At 31.4% G+C, this 23,667-nt stretch overlaps 1 protein-coding gene across 1 annotated transcript; it reads left to right on the forward strand.

Moving 5' to 3' along the window:
- The first annotated feature begins 3,270 nt into the window (after positions 1-3,270).
- LOC139839399 (GDSL esterase/lipase 5-like) lies at positions 3,271-21,519 on the forward strand. The gene is made up of 5 exons (XM_071829461.1): positions 3,271-3,658; positions 3,857-3,981; positions 20,518-20,754; positions 20,910-21,171; positions 21,281-21,519. The coding sequence occupies exons 1-5, from the start codon at positions 3,361-3,363 to the stop codon at positions 21,517-21,519; spliced, it is 1,161 nt and encodes a 386-aa protein (XP_071685562.1). The 5' UTR covers positions 3,271-3,360.
- Positions 21,520-23,667: the final 2,148 nt, after the last annotated feature.

The raw sequence follows: 23,667 nt of genomic DNA on the forward strand, positions 1-23,667 counted from the left end.
CAAAGTTTTTACACATGGATAACCATCAGCAAAGACCATTAGTTCTTATGAAAACAATTAACATGATAAACACATTTGCCTTTTTAAACGGGCCATTAGAATTCAACATTTGTCTTTTTAATTAGCTTGAATTCCCCCTTCTCATGACCAAATTCACCGAGATGCACTCTCATCTATTATTGTACGAATGCATTTCAACACATCTCGATCTATGTAGCCTGAATATAGTATCTTTTAATTGTTGATAAAATTTTTGTTATAAATATTCCTTATATAATAAGGAATAATAGTTTAATATATATACACAATTCACATTGGGGCAATTCATTATTAGCTTGTGCATTTACTACAAATTTTACTCATTTAGTTTATACTGTAAATTTGACCCGATTGACCAAATGCAGTTGACCCATTTAGTTTATACAACAAATTTGACTCATTTCCCCAAATGTACTAAACTGCAATATATATAAAACTACTGTATTTTATGATCAAATGACTCATTTATATATTAAAGTACACTATATTGTACAAACTATAATATATATCACTAAACGAACCATTTAATTTAAACTACTGTGTTTACGACCAAATGACCCATTTAGTTTAAACTATTGTATTTTAGGACCAAATGACTCATTTATACATTAAAATACTATATTTTATAAACTGTAGTATATATGACCAAATGATCTATTTTGATTTAAACTACTGCATTTTATGACCAAATAGTTTAATATATAAGTGTTTGATGTAATTTAAACTAATGTACTTTATGACCAAATGACCCATTTAATTTTTGACCAAATAACACATCTCTATATGTAAATAAACCAGGCAAATAAATAGCATGTATATAAGTTAATTCTTAAGATTTAGAAAGAATCTGTAACTGTAACTAAAGATGGGCAAACCTGCAACATTCTCTTCTCATGCATCAAGTCTTGGACCTTCTTCTCGTTGTAATGTTGCTTAAATACAAAGCTATAACACCCACAAACAACTTCATTTCAGCCTTTCAGAACAACATAATATTCTTTCCATAGCCGCATATGAGATGTATATAAATAACACGGTAAATTAAAATCTTTATTAATATGAATCAACTAAAAACAAAGGTCTTACATTAGTAACTCTAAATTTATGAAATGTATTCCCACTTTTATAAATAATTACAACCACTTAATTTCAAATTTCATAAAAGAGAATATAAGACAATAAAAATAATGCAATTCATTATTAAATGATTGATGATTAATTAATAATCTTTTTTTCGAGCTATTCTTTTCTTGTCCGACTATGCCCATTTAGCTCTCTTCCTTTTTAATTACAATGAAATGAAAGCACAAACTATTATAAGACACAATTGATGAAATTGGGTTGATAGTTAATGATCATCTCAATAGACTTTTTTGAAGATTAAATAGTAATTCCAGTTGTATCGTTATTCGAATCTTGAATCAACGAAGCTTAAAAACTGTACATTTTATACAATGAATGTTGAAATAATAATAATAAAAAATTGTAGTTCATTTACTTGTACCTCTGCAACAATTTTTCTCTTCATCGGTATCATTGGAATGAGATTGTTGACGGTATGTATTCTAACTGATTTTTCTTTTTTGTTTACTTATCTTCTTCATTTTCATTACCTTGAATTATAATGGTTAGACTTTGTTTATAACTTTCATAAACAATCTAAGTTGCTTCCTACGCTATCTAGCCTTCAAAGATGACTATTTATTGGTTGAACCAACATTGGATGCAACATTTGTGCTTAATAATTATGTGATGATCCAAAAATTATATTATACCCATTTACATATATACTTTAATTGGGAGTAAATGTGTTAGTTAACAATAATTTAAAACATTTAGTATAGTATTTGAAGACTTTGCGACAATTTTGGAATGAATGTTGGTAATTTATGCGTTTTCATCATTGACCTGTTAAGCACAAGCATATTCCCTAAATTAAATAAGTTGATCAAATTATATAGATGTGATATTTTAAGAGAATATTCATCAATAATCAATTTGTATAATATATCGATTTAAATATCCTAAATGTTTGCCATCTATACTTTCATCTCGATAATTAAAGTGTATTAATGGTCATAAAGGGTCAACTTTTTTAATTTAGGATATCTAAATAAGCTGATTCTCCAAACCACCCTCATGCCTAAATTATTTTGCTCAAACTGTATTTTTGAAACCCCTAAAATTTGAAATTAGGCAGCCATTTATTTGAAATTTGAAATTTGAAAATAGTCCGTCATTTCATTGTATTATAAGAGTATTTTTAAAATCAACTAATTCAAGGCCAAGATTATAAGGTCATAATCAAGATTAGGAAAGAATCAATGGTCTAGATTATTGATGGGGAATTGAATAGATGACTATGATTAGTTGTGTCTACTTCAAATGACATATTTTAATCTTTGTTATTATATTTAAAAGGGACATTGTATAAGTTTTACGTTTTTTTAGAAGAGGAAAACAAAGCAAACAAAAAGAAAATAAATTTTTTTTCATACCCCTATAAACATTACTTTGTACTTCATTAAATAATATAATATATTTTAATAAAAGAAAGTTGTTTTAAAGAGTAATTTAAAAAAAAATTGACATATTTTATATTTTCAATAATAAAATGACATAATTAAAACTTCAATGGTTTTTGTATTTATTTAAAGTAAAAGACAATATTTTTGGGACAAACAAAAATAGTAAGATTAACAGTTTATTTAGAACGAAAGGAGTAATATCTATTTGTATAACTAAAACACTATACATTTTAATTGTAAACAATACTAAATCCTTGGTAATAATAGTAATGTGAAGAAGCTTATATAATAAAACACTTAAAAAGATATAAATTGGTGGATTGGGTAGCATGTAAAAAGATTTTAAAAATGTTTTGAAATTAAATTAAACTAATAAGAATTGTAACTCACAAATCCAACACTAATTCATAGATATGAATTGATGAAAATGAATTTAAATAATTATAAATATGAATATAAAAAAAATAATAGATTTGCATTTAACATCACCTATCAAATTTGATCCATTTTCATCTTTATTTTCTGATAAATAAATTAAAAATAATTAAACCATCACAAGATAGTCAAGTGGATAGAGCCCTGAATCTCGAACAGGAAAAACCTTTTAAATAATATTAAAAGTAATTAGGGGCGGGGTGGGTTTTAATTAATCAAACTTTCTAGTCAACTAGGTAGGTGTGTATTAGACTACTAGATAGGTGGATGATGTAAAATAACCTGCGTGATTTAAACCACGCACGCATACACACACAGACACCTCTGGTAGTTAGTTATTCGATCTATTTGAATTCTAATGGCATCGACTGGATTCTTCTTCTTCTTTTTCATAAGGATGGCCTTGGTTAATATTTGTCTACCAATAATAATAATCGAATGTCACAAAATTATTAGTGTAAGTACTAGTAATAATAATAATGGTGGAGGTGGTGGTGCGGTGTTTGTGTTTGGAGACTCATTTTTTGATCCTGGAAACAACAACTACATAAAGACAAGCAGTCTGGACCAAGCTAATTTCAGTCCATACGGTCGAACACATTTCCACTTCCCCACCGGCCGCTTTTCAGATGGACGTATCATTCCCGACTTTATCTGTAAGCTCCTCAAAGAATGAGTTCGATCTGTATACGTCTCTCAATTCATTCAATTACTTCATATATATATATATATATATATATATATATATATATATATATATATATATATATATATATATATATATATATATATATAATCATCTACAATTTCTTTTCTTTTTAATAAAATAACAACGGCTTGATAATTAAAAAAAGTGGAGTATGCAAAGTTACCAGTTATATCCCCGTATATGGCGCCAAACAGCCAAAGGTTTTATAAGATTGGGGCCAACTTTGCATCAGCGGGAGCAGGAGCTCTGGTCGAAACCTTTCAGGGATCGGTACGTACGTAAATCACTACTCTATATCCCTATCCTATCCTATATCCTGTAATATTTATATCTATTTTTATGTATATATATGTAGGTAGCTAATATAATAATTAATAATATATTACAGATCGAAATTTGTAAGTTGATCAATTGTGTTATTTGAGGAGAGAAACAAAAGAGAGCGAAATGGAAGAAAAGTTGTAACACGTACGTGTTAAAACTTAAAATTAGATGGATTTGGGTTTTGAAGTGAATATTACCTGACCAGACCACTCATTATGTTTGGTATTTTTTCAACCAAACCATTTTTCTGGAACTTCAATTAATCGACCCCTCCATCCACTAGACACTCACTTTAATTTAATTTCCACAAATTTATTAATTAATTAATTTACCACCTTAAAATGAAATAAAATATGAACATACACTAATTACTTTCCCAATTTGAAGCTTACCTTATTACTATTTCTCCGCATCTATCCAAAGTCAACTTCTAATGTGGGAAACCAGATCTATTTTTCTGCATCACTTTTAAATGCAACATTAATTAATTAATTAATTATACTTCGTAATAAATTAATTAATATAATTTTCATATCTTCAGCAAAACTATTTTAATTTGTTAATACTAAACATATCCTAGCTGGCTTCTACCCACTCATACCATCGCATTTCTAATTGCTACTTTTTTAATCCTACATAAACAATGACGCCTCCATGTTTTATCAATCTCATCGTATCTAAACGATAAAAATAAAATAAAAAATCCGACGACTCAGTTTTATGTACAGTACTGCTGATCATATACGTACAAAGAGTATAGGGTTTGGTGAGTCAATACGTTGTAATTAAAATATGAGCTGCACAACTAATTTAAATGATCTTATGTAAACAAATAAAAATGAATATATGATCGAATTTCTGTGTTCAGATTACCGTTGAGGACGGGTCCTCCACTATAAGAATAGGGAAATTGCCTCAAATATACTTTTTTTCAAATTTTTTTAAAAAAATACACCTTTTTCAAAAAAATTGGCAATATACACCATTAGGTCGAACATCACTTTGGTCGACTACTTTATAGCTTGGTCGACCACCTCATTTTTAAAGGTGGTCGACCAACCTTCATTGCATTGTTGGTCGACCACCATATAGAAATGGTCGACTCCTATATACACTCTAGGCAATACATTTTAAAAACACACTAACTTTTCAAAAAGTCAATATGTGTACTTGATGTCTTCTCTCACTATCTTTTTTCTCTGCATATAAATTTCTCTCTCATTTAAGATTCAAAAACACCTCAACATTTAATTGATTTTGAACTCGTCTTTGAATGATTTAGATGACACCACCGACACCATTAAACTCGAAATCGTTTTCCGAACGAAACAAAACAAATCCCACCATCTTCGGATCTCTGACGCGCTCTGATGGGTAACTCATCGGAATGTTCGTCGGAGTTATATTCACAGGTCACCTCTGAAAGTCTTAAAAATTAAAGGTAACTTTGATTGGCTGTAAAATGGTGCACATTTCTAATACAAAAGGCAAAAAATGAAGGTGTTGATGAAACTAAAACCATGGTCTACTGTAAAAAAATAAAAAATAAAAAATAAAATAAAATGTTGATGGTGATGGATATGTGGTTATCTATGCATTGTTAGAAAGTAGGGAAGAAAGAGAAAAAATAGGAGTCGACCATTTATATACTGTGGTCGACCAATCTTTCAATGAAGGTTGGTCGACCCCCTTGAAAAATGAGGTGGTCGACCAAGTTACAAGGTAGTCAACCAAAATGATGTTCGATCTAATGGTGTATATTGCCAATTTTTTTGAAAAAGGTGTATTTTTTTTAAAAAACTTTGAAAAAAGTATATTTTAGGCAATTCCCCGTAAAAATATGCAATCACCCGTGGAGACATGAAACTAAGACCTTTTGTAAGTAGTCAATCACCAGGTATTTTGTGATAGTTAATGATCAATATGCAATAAATGATGTTATTGTGGTCTCATTTTCAAAATCATGAGGAAGTATAAATTTATTGGCAAAGCGAATTGCCTCCTTATAGATTTGCAGTCACGAAGGTTCATCATGCACAACTCTGAACAACCCGTAAAGCGAGTTGTCATCTCGATGTTAGTTAGCTCGCATAGCGAGTCTTTCACTTGGGGCTTGAAAGAGTAAAAAAAACTTCCAAAAGTTTATGGGAGTTAATATTTTCAACAATGGTTTTGATAGATCTACCCAGTTTAACTAAACTACCCTTAAAAAAATGTATTACCCAATTTTTAGTGTTACCATTTATTTGAAGGTATTGCTCGAAAATTATCATCAAAAACAATGTTGGATATATCATTAACCATAAATTATACTACGTATTATTTTTTGGTAGTATCTTTTAGCTTACATGACATTTAGATATGTTCTCACACCATTTAACATGTCATCACAACATAACTAAAACCACTCGGTATCATTTGACCCGTTAACCATGGGGGTGGGGTGGGGGTGACATGGTAAGATCCTGACCTTCTAATGTGGAGGTCAAATGTTCAATTCCTTACTACTACAAAAATTATTCTCCTCCATGGGCACAGAGGTTACTCTGCAATGATTTCGGGTTATTCGCAAAGCGGGAAGTTACTCTGGGATTAGTCGGTTAAAAAAATTGGATACCCAAGGTTAAAAAAAATATATCATGTAACCCGTTTAGTAATTAAAAATTTAATATACGCAGTGAAAGTCGTGTTAATTAAGTACTTAACGTACGCATAATAATTTATTTAAAATATATTGTATCCTGATGCACTCCCTACTAATTAATACAGTAGTTAATAATATTAGTTATTACTTATTGTGATATCCATATCACAGTAAAAAAAAAAATAGATAATAAAAAAAATATTACTTACTGTTATAATTCAGTAGGCTTATAACTACCTTTAGTGGCCTAGTTCTTTACTGTAGACTACTAATAAGTATATAGAGAGAATATGAGAGAATATGAGAGAATATATTTAGTGTGTGTTTTATAAACTCATAACACACATATTTATACTCAAAAAATCTACTATACAATATCTATAATAATAATAAAATTAACATCCAATTTAACTTTTATAACACTCCCCCTTGGATGACAATTTTATTAGAGAATAACTAGTACTGCCTCGTTAAAAATCTTGCTAAAGAAAACCCATTGGGATAAAACTTTAGCTAAGGGAAAAAGAGTGCAGCATAGAGTTGACTCCCCCTCAAGTAGGCAACACCTGAATTGTTACATCTTCTGAACATGCCTCATGCCAATATTATGAATGTGTGTTCTGAAAATAGCAGTTGGAAGTGCTTTGGTGAAAAGGTCAGCAGAGTTTTTACTGGACTGAACATATCTCATTTCAATCTGGTTGTCCTTAATGAGATTTTGAGTGTATGAGAAGAATCTAGGAGGTATGTGTTTTGTTCGGTCACTTTTGATATACCCTTCTTTCATCTGTGTTATGCAAGCTACATTATCTTCATAGATAGTTGTTGGACTTTTATCGCGTTCTAGTCCACAAGAATCAATAATGATTTGTATCATTGATCTTAACTAAAATCATTCCTGAGTAGCTTCATTTAATGCAATCACTTCGGCATGATTTGATGATGTTGCAACAAGTGTTTGTTTTGAGAACATCATGATATTGCGGTGCCTCCATTTAGAAATACATATCCAGTTTGAGATTTAGCTTTATGTAGATCAGATAAATAATCTGCATCTGTATAACCAAACAAATCTTGTTTCGAGTTGTTAGAATAAAATAATTATAAATCAGTAGTTCCCCGAAGGTATCAAACTATTTGTTTGATCCCATTTCAATGTCTTTTGGTAGGGGCTGAGCTGAACCTTGTCAACAAATTAAATGCAAAAGAAATGTCAGATCTTGTATAATTTGTAAGATACATAAGAGCTCCAATTGCACTAAGATATGGTACTTCTGGTCCTAGGATATCTTCATGATCTTCACAGGGAAGAAATGGATCAGTGTCAACATTAAGTGATCTAACAACCATAGGAGTACTTAATGGTTTTGCCTTGTCCATATTAAAACGTTTTAAAATCTTTTCAGTATATGTTGTTTGATGTACAAGTAAACCATTAGGCATATGTTCAATTTGTAAACCAAGGCAATACTTGGTTTTTCCGAGATCTTTCATTTCAAATTCTTTCTTTAGAAGTTGAATGGCTTCATGGATCTCTTTTTTTGTACCTATGATATTAAGACCATTGACATAAATAACTACGATATATATCTGGTCATTGTTTTCATAATTAAAACACATGTGCAAATAAGTTTATATGTATACACTTTTCTTATCAAGTAATCACTTAATCCGTTATACTATTGTATCAACCCATATAAAAATCTTTGTGATTCAATGGAATACATTTCTTTAGGTTTTGCGTTAGATGTTTCTGATACCTTAAACCCTTCAGGTATATTCATATATATCACTATCAAGTGATCCATATAGATAAGTAGTAACAACATTCATGAGATGCATTTAAGTAACTACCAGGTTGTTTAAGTATCTAATAAGTAATTGTATCCATTACATAAGGATAAGTTTTCCTCATAATTCATTTCTGGTCTTTGTGGGAAACCTTGAGTTACAAGTCTAGTTTTGCCTTGTATCTTCATTTGCACATTTCTTTTTCGGATAAAAATTCATTTATATCCCATACGTTTCACATCTTTAAAAGTGATAACGATTGATCCGAAAACTTTTCTTTTATTGAGTGATTCTAATTCAGCTCGTATTGCTCCTTTCTGTTGAGCTCAATCATGTCTATTTTGATATTCAATGACAGATTTTGGTTCCAGATCATCATCTTTATTCATGATGTCATTGTAACATTATATGAAAATATCTCATTAAGATTTTTCATTTCATTTCAGTTTCATAATATTGCATAATTTATTGCAATTTATGTATTTACATTTATCAATATCCTCTGCAGAAGGAGTATTGATTTGTGGTTCTTGTTGAACACTTTCTTTTACCTCATTATCAGCTGATTTTCTTTTTCGGGGATTTTTATCTTTGGAACCAATTGGTCTCCCACGTTTCTGCCGTAGCAAAGACTCATGAGTGACATTATTGCCAGCTTTTGTAATTTCAATTCTAGCTGAAGCATTTACTGCTGGTATATATGATTTAGTCACTTATTTTTTGTGTCTTTAAATGCATAAAGTAATTAATTTGCAAGTTCTTGCATATGCATTATATTTGAACTTTCTTTTCGCATTCTTTTGTGCGATGATCAATATTCCTTAATTGATGTTCACACCATGAAACATCATTTTATTTATATTTCATTTCTCCCCCTAATATAGGGAACAATGTTTCATTAAAGTGACAATCGACAAAACTTGCTGTAAAAACATCACCCGTCATGGGTACAATATATCTTATGATTGAAGATGTATCATATCTAACATATATTTCAATCCTTCTTTGAGGAACCATTTGTTGTGGTTGTTCAATTAAAAATACACTGCACAACCAAATGTTCTAAGATGGAAAATATTTGGTCTCCACCAAAATTAAGTTGGTAATGGAGAATATTTATAACTTGCACTTGATTTAATGCGAATTAATGTCACATCATATAAATTACATGTCCCCATATAAATATTGAGAGTTTTGTACTCATTTCTAATTGTCTAGTTATTAGCTGTAAGCGTTTATCTATTAATTCAGCTAAACCAATTTTGTGTATGCACATGAGCAACTGGATGTTCAACAACAATCCTTGTAGACATATAATAATCATTAAAAGCTTGAGATGTTAACTCACCAGCATTATCAAGTCTCATCCTTTTAATGGTGTAATCAGAATAATATGTTCTTAATTTAATAATTTGTGCAAGAAACTTTGCAAATGCCATATTATGGCTTGATAACACACAAACATGAGACCATGCGTTAGATGCGTCTATTAGAAAAATGGTCCACATGATGGATGAATTGGTCCATATATATACCCTTGAATTCTTTCAAGAAACATTGGTGATTATTTCTCAATGTGCTTTTCATTAATCGCCATATGTGATTTTCATTAATCACCATATGTGTTTTTCGTTAATCACTATATGTGCTTTTCATTAATCACTATATGTGCTTTTCATTAATCACCATATGTGATTTTCATTAATCACCATATGTGCTTTTCATCATATGTGCTGCGCTTTTCGTCATATGCACTTTTCATTATATGCGCTTTTAATTATATGCGATGCGCTTTTCATCATATGCGCTTTTTATCATATGCGCTTTTAATCATATGCGCTGCGCTTTTCATCATATGCGCTTTTTATCATATGCGCTTTTAATCCTATGCGCTTTTCGATGCTACATAGATATTTCTCATTTTCGATTATCATTGACTGATAATCATATCCATTATGATATATATCAGAGAAACTTAACAAATTTCTCTTTGATTTGGGAGAAAACAAGACATTGTTTACCAAAAAATTCGTACCATTTAGTAATATGAAATTTTGCCTTTTTCGTTTCTTATATCAAGTTTGCAAGAGCTGATATAGTATTTATAATTCCTTCATTTGATTTAAATCAATGAAATATTTCTTAGATTTGATCATAGTGTGTATGTTACTACTATCTGCAATACATAGGTCTTTACCATTTAATTGATGTTGTATTTCTGCAGGATTCATACTAAAACTTCAAATAAGATAAGCAAATAATGAGTTATATTTCAGCAAGATAATCAAATTATATTACCTGCAAACAAGTTATAATCTGAAGTACATAAAAGATAACACTTAATAAAACATATGCGTTATGGTCTAAAACCATTTATTTATGAGTGATACATAAAAAAAACTAGGCATCTTAGAAAATTCAAACCATTCAAGTCTCAAGGTAGCTCAGGGTTAATTTAATCAAGATTTGTCAACAGATTCACTCTCGTTTTCTTTTCTTTTGGGACTTATTTGTAGAGCTAAACAAGATGTTCATGTATTCAAGAAATACTAGACTGATGATCCACGTTACCAGATCATTAATAAGAATCTCCGGAATTCTTATAAGAGCGTCTACTAATATCTTTAATTTTATTCTTTCATGGATCACTGTTATTATTATTATTATTATTATTTTTATTTTTATTTTTTTGATAATTAATATCGTATCTATCTTTGAGTATTTTCCATAATACACTTGAATTTTCGATCATATAATATGTAGATTCTAAGGACTCGTCAATATGTTTGCTAAGAAAAATACTTACTATTGCTTTCTCTTGTTCGGAATAATTGTTATTTTCATTCAGGATTTCTAAAATACCGTTTGATTCGAGATGTTTTTCTACATTCATAACCCATGTTAAGTAGTTGTTCCCACTTGTTCTAAATGAGCAAATTTAAGCCTTTTTAAATTCGACATTTTCTATTATCATAAAGATGAATAACATAAATCATAATCATAATCAACTTCTATTCATAGACAAATAATAAAATGAAATTAGAATCATTTTAAATTCATAAGTAGCAAACAACAGAATAATGGTATGATTACAAATAATAAAAACCACAAGGACAGGATAGAATATAGGTTCACCCGGTGGTATATTAGCAACAATGATGATAGTTAATATGACCAATACAATAGGAAAAATCATCCTTGTGTGAATCATTTTTACAAAAACTTTTTGAGAGTAGTAATCTGAAAAATGAAGATTGATTTGTGAAAATGTGAAAACGGAGATGTTTATTTTATATTTGAAAAATATAGTTGTTGTAACGTCGTCAGTTGACGTTAACAACCGTTATGTATATATGACCGTTGTAACGTCGTTAGTAGACGTTAACGAATAAAGTCACTATATCAAAACGCGTATGAGTAATATAAAGGACAAGATTTTTTTTTCTTATTTTAACTTTTAAGATTTACTTTTAATAAAAATACAAACTTCTTTTTCTTATTTTAACTTTTAAGATTTACTTTTAATAAAAATACAAACTACTTTTCTTATTTTAACTTTTAAGATTTACTTTTAATAAAAATACAAACTACTTTTCTTATTTTAACTTTTAAGATTTACTTTTAATAAAAATACAAACTACTTTTTCTTATTTTAACTTTTAAGATTTACTTTTAATAAAAATATAAACTACTTTTTCTTATTTTAACTTTTAAGATTACTTTTAATAAAAATATAAACTATTTTTTCTTATTTTAACTTTTAATATTTACTTTTAAGAATAAACATTAGTATGCATGAAATAAATAATGATTAATTGCATAAGTAATCATAAATGTTAGATAACATATAAAGACCCCATCGTATTCGTATTGATCGGAATTAATCTCGACCCATGGTACCGTGTTGTCAAATGACGTGTTGCGTACATAAAGTACCGTGTTGTTAAATGACGTGTTGCGTACAATCATGAGGTCTTATTAACATAAATATAAATGTTAGTGAAGTTAATAAGAGTTAGATTACAGAAAATATAATTCAGGCGGTATAACCGACCATATATAACTTAAATAACATAAATATAAATGTTAGTGAAGTTAATGAAAGTTAGATTACAGAAATATAATTCAGGCGGTATAACCGACCATATATAACTTAAATAACATAAATATAAATGTTAGTGAAGTTAATAAAAGTTAGATAATTTCTTACCTTGATTAGTGACGTGTGCTTGATTAGATAAACCTTGATTATACGGAGCACTTCGTGCTGATAACGTGTTATAATTCAGTAGGCTTATAACTACCTTTAGTGGCCTAGTTCTTTACTGTAGACTACTAATAAGTATATAGAGAGAATATGAGAGAATATGAGAGAATATATTTAGTGTGTGTTTTATAAACTCATAACACACATATTTATACTCAAAAAATCTACTATACAATATCTATAATAATAATAAAATTAACATCCAATTTAACTTTTATAACACTTACTGTGATATACATGTGAAAACAAACATATGAGCAAAAAGAGTTGTTAAAGTTTTGAACATATAGGTCTAAAACATTAAACATGTGGTAATGAACGCATGTGGTAAGTTGCATATAGGTCTAAAACACCCATCAGGCTAAATTCCATTCCAATACTAATTAAATACGTATATAATATATGTATATATAGTTTTAGATAGGGGTCACTCGGGCCCGAGCCGTCTTCACAATTTAAAGGTTCAGGCTGAAAATAAAAATGAGCTCTTATACACGTTAAAATTATAAATGCATATAATAATATAATATTAAAATTAACCAATAAAAAAAAGTTCTCAAATACATGTGTATTAAAGTGTTTTTATATAGTATTAAAACTTATCATTTTTTATTAATTTATCGGACATATTTTTTATTTACTTTACTATTTTAAGATATATATATATATATATATATATATTAAAATATTTGGACCCTTTCAAAAATTTTAGATCCTAGGCAATTGTTCATTTTGCCTATGTTCGAAGACACCTTTGATTGGGCTCATATCTCAACATTTTTGTACCACTCGTATAGTAGTTGACTAGTTTGTGATATATACAATAAGATTCAAAGTATCATATATGTTTTTTTTTTTTTGAACGGCTAAAATTTTATTAAAATAAAACTAGCACAAAAGCTAGAAAACAACAAATACAACGAGAGAATACAAATAATTACAAGGAAGAAGGAGGTGATTGCAACCAAGTGTTCCAATTACATGTCTTCTTACGGAAACAGACATTGATCCAATTAAAACTTGACGCCACTATGTTGTCGATCACATGACATCTTCTAAACGAGGAGTCCTTGAAAAATAATACTATTTCGCAATCTCTAAATATTCCAAAGAGTAGCATATGAGACAATTGTGACAATGAGCCTATTGTTTCGAACAATAGGGATCCCATCAATTCATTCCCACAAATCCACCAAAGAAACCCAATGAGGAAAAATCACGCCTAACCATTGTTCAATCTTCGACCATATAATCCGACTTGTATTACAATTAATAAATAAGTGGTTGATGTCTTCAAAAGAATTTGAGCACATACAACAGCCCGAATCTTCTAGCTCTGCCCCACGAGCCTCTAGATTAGCTTTAGAAGCAAGATGGTCAAGCTTGAAACGCCAAATGAAAATGTTCACTTTGATGGGGACTTGTGCACACCATGTAGTTGCGGAGACGAATGGAGCTAAATCATGGTTATCTGTGAGATTTCTAACCTTGGAAACGCGAAAGCTGTCATCATCCCAAACCTATTTGTCCGGTTCAGAGGAGAGGGAAAAGCCCTGGAGAATAGAATTAAGTTCGCGAAGATGTTCAATTTCAATTTCATAACGCGGTTCTCTACGCCAACAAAACACCCAAGAATTACCTGAATGACGAGCAGCCACTACACTTTGTGTGGTAGAATCTAACGACATTACTCTAGGAAATCGCGATGCTAGCGCAATACCATTAATCCATGGATCAAGCCAAAAACCTGTATTCTGCCCATTACCTATCCGAATGCGATGAAGAGAAGCATCAATGGAATAATCACGGTGTAGAAGGTCGACTTTTTTAATAATTGTAGGCCACGTACCTTCCGCATTAGAACTACATGGTAAACAAGCTGCCTGAGAATTCCCATGTATTGCCGCAATCAACTTCACCAAGATAGCATTTTTATTAATGACAATTCTCCATCTCTATTTGTAAATCAAAGCCAAATTTAACGAGTTAAGACTTGGAACACCCAACCCACCTTTATCAAAAGAGTTAAGGATTAGCCGCCAATAGACTCAATGTATTTTTCGTGTGTTATCTTTTTCACCCCAAAAGAAGGACGCCCATAACGATTCAAGTTGATTAATGACTTTTTTTGGAGGTCTAAACAAGGACATGTAATACATACCTACTGAACTCAAAACAGATTTAATAAGGGTAAGACGTCCACCCATGGATATGAGGTTCGATTTCCAAGATGCTAAAAGCTTTTTCGCTTTTTCAATTATCGGATCCCAACTAGCCGCTTTTTATCATATTGCGCCCTACCAGTATGCCCAAATGGGTGAAAGAAACCAAAGGACGCTAAACAACCAATAGAATTTGCAGCATTCGAAACCAAAATGGGCGACTCACCAATGCCGAAAAGTGATGACTTATGGCCGTGAGGATTAATTTTTAGCCTCGAGACCGTAAAGAAGCATGCGAGAATGAGAATTAAGTTTTCAAGATTAGAATCACTCCATTCTCCTACGAAAATAACATCATCCGCATAAAAACATGAAGAGAGATCGAAGCAAAGAGGATCATTACCAATACGTAGCGATTGAGACAATGACACTTCTGTAGCATCTTTTAAAGCCACTTGGAGACCCTCCATGCCAATAATAAAAAGGAACGGTGATAGAGGGTCGCCTTGGCGTAGCCCTCTTTCAATCGAAAATTCCTTTGAAAGACTGCCATTTAAGAGAAGAGAAGCTTCTAAAGAAACCAAGCAAGCCCGAATCCAAATAATCCATCTCGTACTGAAAGCCATATAGCGCATCATATTTAAAATATGGTCCCAATGTATAGAGTCAAAAGTTTTTTCAAAATCAATTTTAAACTTCAAAGCTTTCTTATTTATTTTTATTTTTTTGCACCATGTGATTGCTTCATTGATCATGAGAGGGCCATCCAAGATTTGCCTACCTTTGATGAAAGCCGTTTGATTTGGACCAATTAACTCATCGATAACCGAAGCAAGTCTAATAGCTAGAATTTTAGCAATTATTTTATATTGAATCCCAATTAGACTTATAGGACGAAAGTCTTGAACATGACTCGAGTTTTCCTTCTTGGGGATGAGAGAAAAAAATGAGCTACTGCAACCACATGGAATAAACGCATTCATCATAAAATCCGTCACCATTCCGAAGATATCAGGATTGATAAGATCCCAAAAGAACTTGACAAACTTGAAAGTAAACCCGTCGAGCCTAGGCGATTTCTCATTATCACAGGACCAAATAGCATTCTTGACTTCGATTTCAGTAAAGTCATACATCACTTATTTTCTAAAGTACATATATATATAATCAAATACAATTTTTTTAAAGGCAGAAAAATATTATTATTGATCTTTCAAAAAAAAAAAAAAAAAAAAAAAATATTATTATTAACAACAACATCTACAATTACAATGTAGGCATGCCATGATCAACAAAACTAAGTACCGAGTACTAAAATGCTAAAACGAGATCTATTTCACTATAAACTTACTTCTGAGAAATATACTAAATAAGAACGTTTAGCCATGATCATCAAAAGATCTTGGATTAAGGAGCCATTAATTCTAATCGAGAGATGTTTTCTTCGAGCGTTTTGATATCCATTCGAAAAACTTCACTTGAATTCCATTTAAAATCATAGGTCCATTTCCTTTATTCTCTCGAAAAATAGTATGATTTCTATTCCTCCATATGAGATATCCGCATACCCATTCAACGGCTTGCCATAGTTTTGAGGAGAAACCCACGTTTCCTTTTCCTTGAAACATTTCGTCCACAGCTAAATGGGTGATACTATCGAAATTCCGCCATCGAAAAACTCGGGCCCATATATCTTTAGCGATAGGAAAATGAAGAAAGATGTGATCAACTGTCTCTACGTCACTATCGTACACCGAACATCGAATCAAACCTAGGTCGATACCACACTTTTCTAGCTCAACTTTAGTTGGTAATCGTCCAAGTCGAGTACGCCATACGAATATTCCTATTTTTTGCGGGATTGAATTTGAACAGTAGCTTGTCGAGGAACATTAGGCTGCAACGAGGTGTCTGTAAGCAGCTTTTCATCGATCAACTTTGATAACCTACTCGTTGAGAATAATCCATTGTTTTGAAGGTTCCAACTCCAAGTATCATAGTTCTTATCCGCAAATTTGAAGTTTGAAAGTAAAACATTTAGGTCGTCGAGTTCTGATCTTGTTTAGCCACTTGGGGAGCGATTTCAAAACCACGAAACATTCCATGATATTCCATCTTTTACTATACGATCCTTCAGCAGCACCTGTTTATTTGTTTCAAAGTGAAATAGTCACCCGAACGAATTACTAAGAATGTGGTTTCCGAGCCATCGGTCCTTCCAAAAAAGCGTGTCATCTCCCAAGCCAATAACTTTCAAAAACGAGTTAGTAAAGGACAAATCTAAAGAATCTATTCCCCCTACATTTGGAATGCCATTCCAAGTAGAGCACTTCGTTAGGTTTTGTGCTCCTTCTTGACCCAAACCCCTATCCCGCCCATAAATGCTCTTTATTATATTAACCCAAAACACATTTAATTTGGTTCAAAAACGCCACCACCATTTCCCTACCAAAGCTAAGTTTTTTGCCTTGAGAGTTCCAATGTTTAACTCTCCGCCCTCATATGGAAGTAGTATAGTATCCCATTTTACCCATGAAATTTTCGAATTATCCCCCGACCCGTCCCTAAAAAATTTACGACGCAAACCTTCGAGCAAGTTGAGAATAAACGATGGAGCACAGAATAAGGAGAAGGCATATACTGGAAGACTACGAAGCACCGATTTGATTAGGGTTAGGAATCCACCAAACGACATCACTCTCGCTTTCCAATCCGCTAAGACCGTCCCTTAAACCAAAATACTGAAACATACTTATTTTTTGTTGGTCATTTGTCATCGTTAATTTCTTAAAGACCGTTAACTTTTTTTTTTTTTTTTTTTTTTGTTGAAAAGCAAAATTTTATAAAACAACGAAAACAAGAGGTGACATAGAGCCACTCCTTACAGGAGAAGTTATAAAATTACATCACTCGACAAACATATATACATGCACATCAGAAGCTTGCAAAAAAACTATGAATTGATGTAGAACTCGGTTGTTCAAAAGCAGCAGCCCTAGTATATGTCGTGTGCTAGTTGTTGAGAAGGCAACCAGCTCCGATCACTATTATGGCACGTCTGCACATGATCCAGGATTGAGCTACTTCAACCAATCAATCTTATTATTCTTCGCCCTTAGCAAAATCCACTTGAAAGATTTAAGTTGAATTTCCATCAAAGCGGTCGGGCCATTCCATGATGTATTTGAGAAGACTTTGGAGTTACGATTCTTCCATATAAGGTATGCACCTGACCATTCTACTGCTTTCCACACACGATACTAGGTTGTTTCGGAGTGTTTCAACATGTGACCCACCTGCTTAGTGTTTTCGTCAATCAATTTACATAACTCCTTAGTTGAGAACATTCCATTACTTGCGAGCTTCTAATGCCATGAATCATTTGACCTGTCAAGTTTGTTATGAGAACTTAAGAGATTGGTTAGCTCAGTGAGTTCGTCGAGTGCTCTCTCACATGGTTCACGATTCCAACTCCATTTTGGTATGCAATCTTGACCCATTCATTCAATTCTATCTCGAACCTTTGCACCTGCATCCACGACTAGATGATATAGCCATTTAAACTATTCCTTTAGTGTCGATTCGACTAGCCATGGATCTATCCAGAAAAGCGTAGAATCTCCATCATCAATGACACGTGAGAAGGAGCTGCGGAATCCATTAATCTTCTTGTCTATTTCAAACCCTGCACGAACAATATTAGTCTATCTCTTACTCCTGCCTTGCGGCCTGTGTGATCCAGAAGATGATGACAGCCCGCCCTATATAGAAGTGATAGTTTTCGCCCAAAACGAGTTAGGTTCATTTTTTGTAACACCACCACCACTTGTCTAGAAAGGAAAGATTTTCCCCCATAAGTGACCTGATGTTTAAACCCCCGTTGTCATATGAAGAGATTACTTCGACCCATTTAACCCATGGTATTTTGGTACTCTCTCCCGACCCACCCAAAAAAATATTTCATCTAAAACTCTTAAGATGTTGTATAACACTCGACTGGGCCCTAAAAGTGAGAAATAATATAGCGGTAAATTATGAAGAACGGATTTAAAGGGTTAGTCTTCCACCAAATGAGATCGATCTAGCTTTCCTCCCGGAGAGTCTTGAATTAAATTTGTCTACAACCGTTAATTACACTTGTTGACTCACGGCGTGGGTTGCATTGTTGGCAAAAACCGACACCTTGAATTTTTTATTATGGGGCTTGGCTCAAAAGTGGTATTTCCATGGAACGAGCAACAGCCATTGCTTTTTTTTACTGGCCATTTAATTATATATATATATATATATATATATATATATATATATATATATATATATATATATATATATATATATATATATATTGGTAGGATCAATGGGTAAGTAACCAATTGGGGGAAGCGGGGGGAAGCAATTTTTTTTATCGTTTTTTGAAAAAAATTTGTTCACGAACATTATAGATTGGATGAAAATATGAACATTTAAAAAAGACACTTTGTGATAAATGTTTTTATTTTGGCGGAAAAACGCTCGAAGAAATAATATATAACAATTATCGTGTTTTTCGAGCGTATTTTGAGGGTTTAGAAATTAGGGTTTAGATATTAGGGTTTAGAAATTTAGGGTTTAGGATTTAGATTTAGGATTTAAATAGAGTTTTTAACACGAACAGTTTAGAGCTTGGGGTTTTGGGTTTAGGGACTAAACTCAAAACACTAAACCCTAAACTCTAAATCGGGCTAAATTTTGACAAAAAGTACTTCACAAAACATGAAGAAAAAAAAACGTTCGAAGATTAACATTATTCACGATCAATATTATCATTAACATTCTTCACGATCAATATTATCTTGAATGTTATTTTTATCGATCATTTTCCCGCCTAAATAATAACATTTATCACGAAGTGTTTTTTTTTAAAATGTTCATATTTTTGTGTGATCTTGGCCTGAAAAAAAATCGAAAAAAACCAAAATTTTAAAAAAAAAAATTACTTCACCCATTTCCCCCAATTGGTTACTTTTCCATTGATCTTATCCATATATATATATATATATATATATATATATATATATATATATATATATATATATATATATATATATATATATATATATATATATATATATATATATTATTTTAGTTCCTATTATATATATATATATATATATATATATATATATATATATTATTTTAGTTCCTATTTTATCTAACTTCCAAGTATATTTTTGTCACGTCACCACAACACTATAAACTAACACTCAAACCCATACCACTATAACTTTACTTTTTCAATTCACACTGTCATATTATAAGAAAAACCCAACCCGAACCATAACAAATGGTCTAATTGGTATCATCGATCAATTATATGGCATAACTAGTATTTTATTTCATTTTCTTTAGCGGCAAATTTGCACATGTACGACATAATAACTTTCAATACACACCTAAGTACGTACTAACAAGAATTAATACGTACTCGTATAAAGAAAGTTGAAATTGTGAGCATTTTAATTAGTTAGGCATCATCTCATATGTGCAGTGTTGTTTGAATTTATAGATTTAAAATTTATAGTATATAATTGTTAGATAATTAAGCAGCCTGATGATGATGTTTTTGATATGATATATAGGTAATCAGTCTTGAGACTCAAATAAGGTATCACAAGAGAGTGGAGAATCGATTGCGAAAAAGATATGGGGATAGGGAGGCTAGAAACACATTGTCTAAAGCTGTCTACTTGTTCAGCATTGGAACTAATGACTACTTAAATCCTTACATGATCACCAATTCCACCCGTTTCAACCCATCCTACTCCAACTCCCACCTTGTACATATTGTCATTGCCAATTTGACTATCGCAATCAAAGTAAGTTGTGTTAATTAAACACCAAAATACTAATATATACTAATAGCTTTGAATTTAATTACACAATTGAAGAATTTGGTTGTCTTTTTTTTTTTTAACAAAAAATGGAATCTTAGTTAATTAATAACTGAAATGAGATGAGATGAACTTGGCAGGATTTGCACAAAAGAGGAGGCAGGAAATTTGGGTTTATCAATTTGGGACCATTAGGTTGTCTTCCGGGCATCAGGATCATTCCTAATCCAACAACCGACTCCGGTGCTTGCATTGAATCGGCTTCTTTGCTAGCAAAACTACATAACCAAGCACTCGCCAATACACTAGAAACATTAGCAACTCAACTCCAAGGATTCAAATATTCACTCTACGACTTCCATACCAATCTAGAGGCTAGACTTAGACATCCATTCAAATACGGTATATATATATATATATATTATATATGTTGGACTTAATTAATTTATTACCTGGCTAGCTAACTGATGGATGAGAAATAAATGAATTAAATTAATGTTTGGATTATTAGGGTATAAGCAAGGGAAAACAGCGTGCTGCGGGACAGGGCGATTTAGAGGAACATTCAGCTGTGGAGGGAAGAGAGGAGTGAAAGAATTTAAAGTGTGTGAGAAGCCTCAAGAGTATGTGTTTTGGGACTCATATCATCTAACCGAAACAACATACAAACAAATGGCTCATCAAATGTGGAACCAAAAACCCGCCTCACCAGGAACTTACAATCTCAAAACTTTGTTCCAATTACCATAAAAATTACTCCATATTATTATTAGACAAAATTGTCCATTTCATCCCTGTATTTTTCACTTTTTGCTCGTTTCATTCCTGTATTTTATTTTCTGCTTTTTTCATCCTTAAAAGCATTTTAAAGTCTCAATTTCATCCCTCGCCCAAACGAAGGTTAACTGAGTCCGTTAAAACTATTTATAGGGACTATTCACGTAATCTTTACCTAATTAATAAAATGAGAGAGTTGAATTAGTAACAATTTTTTATCAATCGATTGTGAAAATTCATTTTTTATCAATCGCTTCCATTTTTAATCTTTAACTAATAAATTTAAATTCATTTATTTTAATCTTTTAAATTAATACCCAATAACTCTCTCGATTAAACTTATCCTTATCGAAACTGCATCACGAGTAACCTCATTGTATGCTTCTATGAATGATGTGTCTGATTAGAAGTTGAGAGTTTAATAGTTATTGATGCGTAAATTCTGTATTTAGATTAGATTAATCATATGAGTAAAAAGAATTTGGGGCTTTTATTTGGAATAGGTGCAGGTATCACCACTTGCGACCAATTTAACACCATTTCTTCCTCCCCTTTTATCTGACGAAATCAACGTAAAAACTAGTTGTAGAAATGAACAAAACTCAAATAATTTTTTTGAAGTTGCTTATAAATTAAACTTTCAATCGATTCATAAAAAATTACTAATTAAACTCTCTCATTTTATTAATTAGTTGAAGATTACGTTGATACTCTCTATGAATATATTTAACGGAGTCGGTTAACCTTCGTTAGGGTGAGTGATTAAATTGGGACTTTAAAATGCTTTTAAGGATGAAAAATGCAAAAAATAAAACACATGGATGAAACAGGCAAAACGTGGAAAACACAAGGACGAAATGAGCAATTTTGTCCTATTATTAACTCCCCATTTACCATTTGTGTTTCTTATTATTTTTTTATTTTTTTTATTTTTTTATTTTTTTTGAAAAGCATCAATATATTAAACCCCAAAAATGACAAGAACATGCTTCAACACAAGTGCCAATGGCAGAAGCATGACACGAACAAGGATGCTATGTCAGCATCAAAACATCAAAATATCGCAATATACATACACGAATTAACAACCTAGAAAGCAAGAAGGGTGATAGTGCTCCAAATGAACATATATTTAGTATCAATATCCCTCCGATATGTAAAGATTTCAGTTGCAATTGTTCCATTTTCATGTAATATTCATTTATATTAAATAAGTGCGAAGACAAAAGGCGAAAACAACGAATTGAAGACGCAAAGGTCCAAAAAGCTCAAAAGTACAAGATACAATTAAAAAGGTTCAATTTATTGATAAGGAACGTCTAAAAATGACAAGAGTACAAGTTACGAAACGCAAAGTACAAAATATCTCAGCGTACGCAAGGACGTTCGAAAATCCGGAACCGGTACATGAACCAACTCTCAACGCTCGACGCAACGGAAAAAAAAAATTACGAGTCTACTATGTATATAAATATAATATAATATATAAATAATTATAAAAATTATTTATATATTATATATATTTAAATAAAAACCGTCGGCAGCCTTGGATCTTGAACTTGTGGGCTGGTTTTGGAACCTCCGCGACTTGCGGAGCTGGAAGGCCAAAATGGCCGCGACTCGCGGAGCAGTGAATTTCAGTTCTGGCTATAAAAGCTCTCGAGTTCTGCATGTAAAAGATATAATAAAAATAATAATAATACTCCCTAGTATAATATAAATAAATATATATATGTATATATAGTATAGATTAGTGTTATATTAGATTAGTTTGGGTTATGTAAAAGTTATTTTTACGGGTTTTTAAAGTCGGAGCTCTGTCCGTGTAACACTACGCGATAAATAATCAATGTAAGTTATGTTCTCCTTTTTAAATTAATGTCTCGTACTTAAGTTATTATTATGCTTATTTAAAACGAAGTAATCATGATGTTGGGCTAATTACTAAAATTGGGTAATTGGGCTTTGTACCATAATTGGGGTTTGGACAAAAGAACGACACTTGTGGAAATTAGACTATGGGCTATTAATGGGCTTTATATTTGTTTAACTAAATGATAGTTTGTTAATGTTAATATAAAGATTTACAATTGGGCGTCCCTATAAATTACCATATACACT

This window comes from Rutidosis leptorrhynchoides, chromosome 4 (assembly GCF_046630445.1).
Source record: "Rutidosis leptorrhynchoides isolate AG116_Rl617_1_P2 chromosome 4, CSIRO_AGI_Rlap_v1, whole genome shotgun sequence".
Classification (NCBI taxonomy): Eukaryota; Viridiplantae; Streptophyta; class Magnoliopsida; order Asterales; family Asteraceae; genus Rutidosis; species Rutidosis leptorrhynchoides.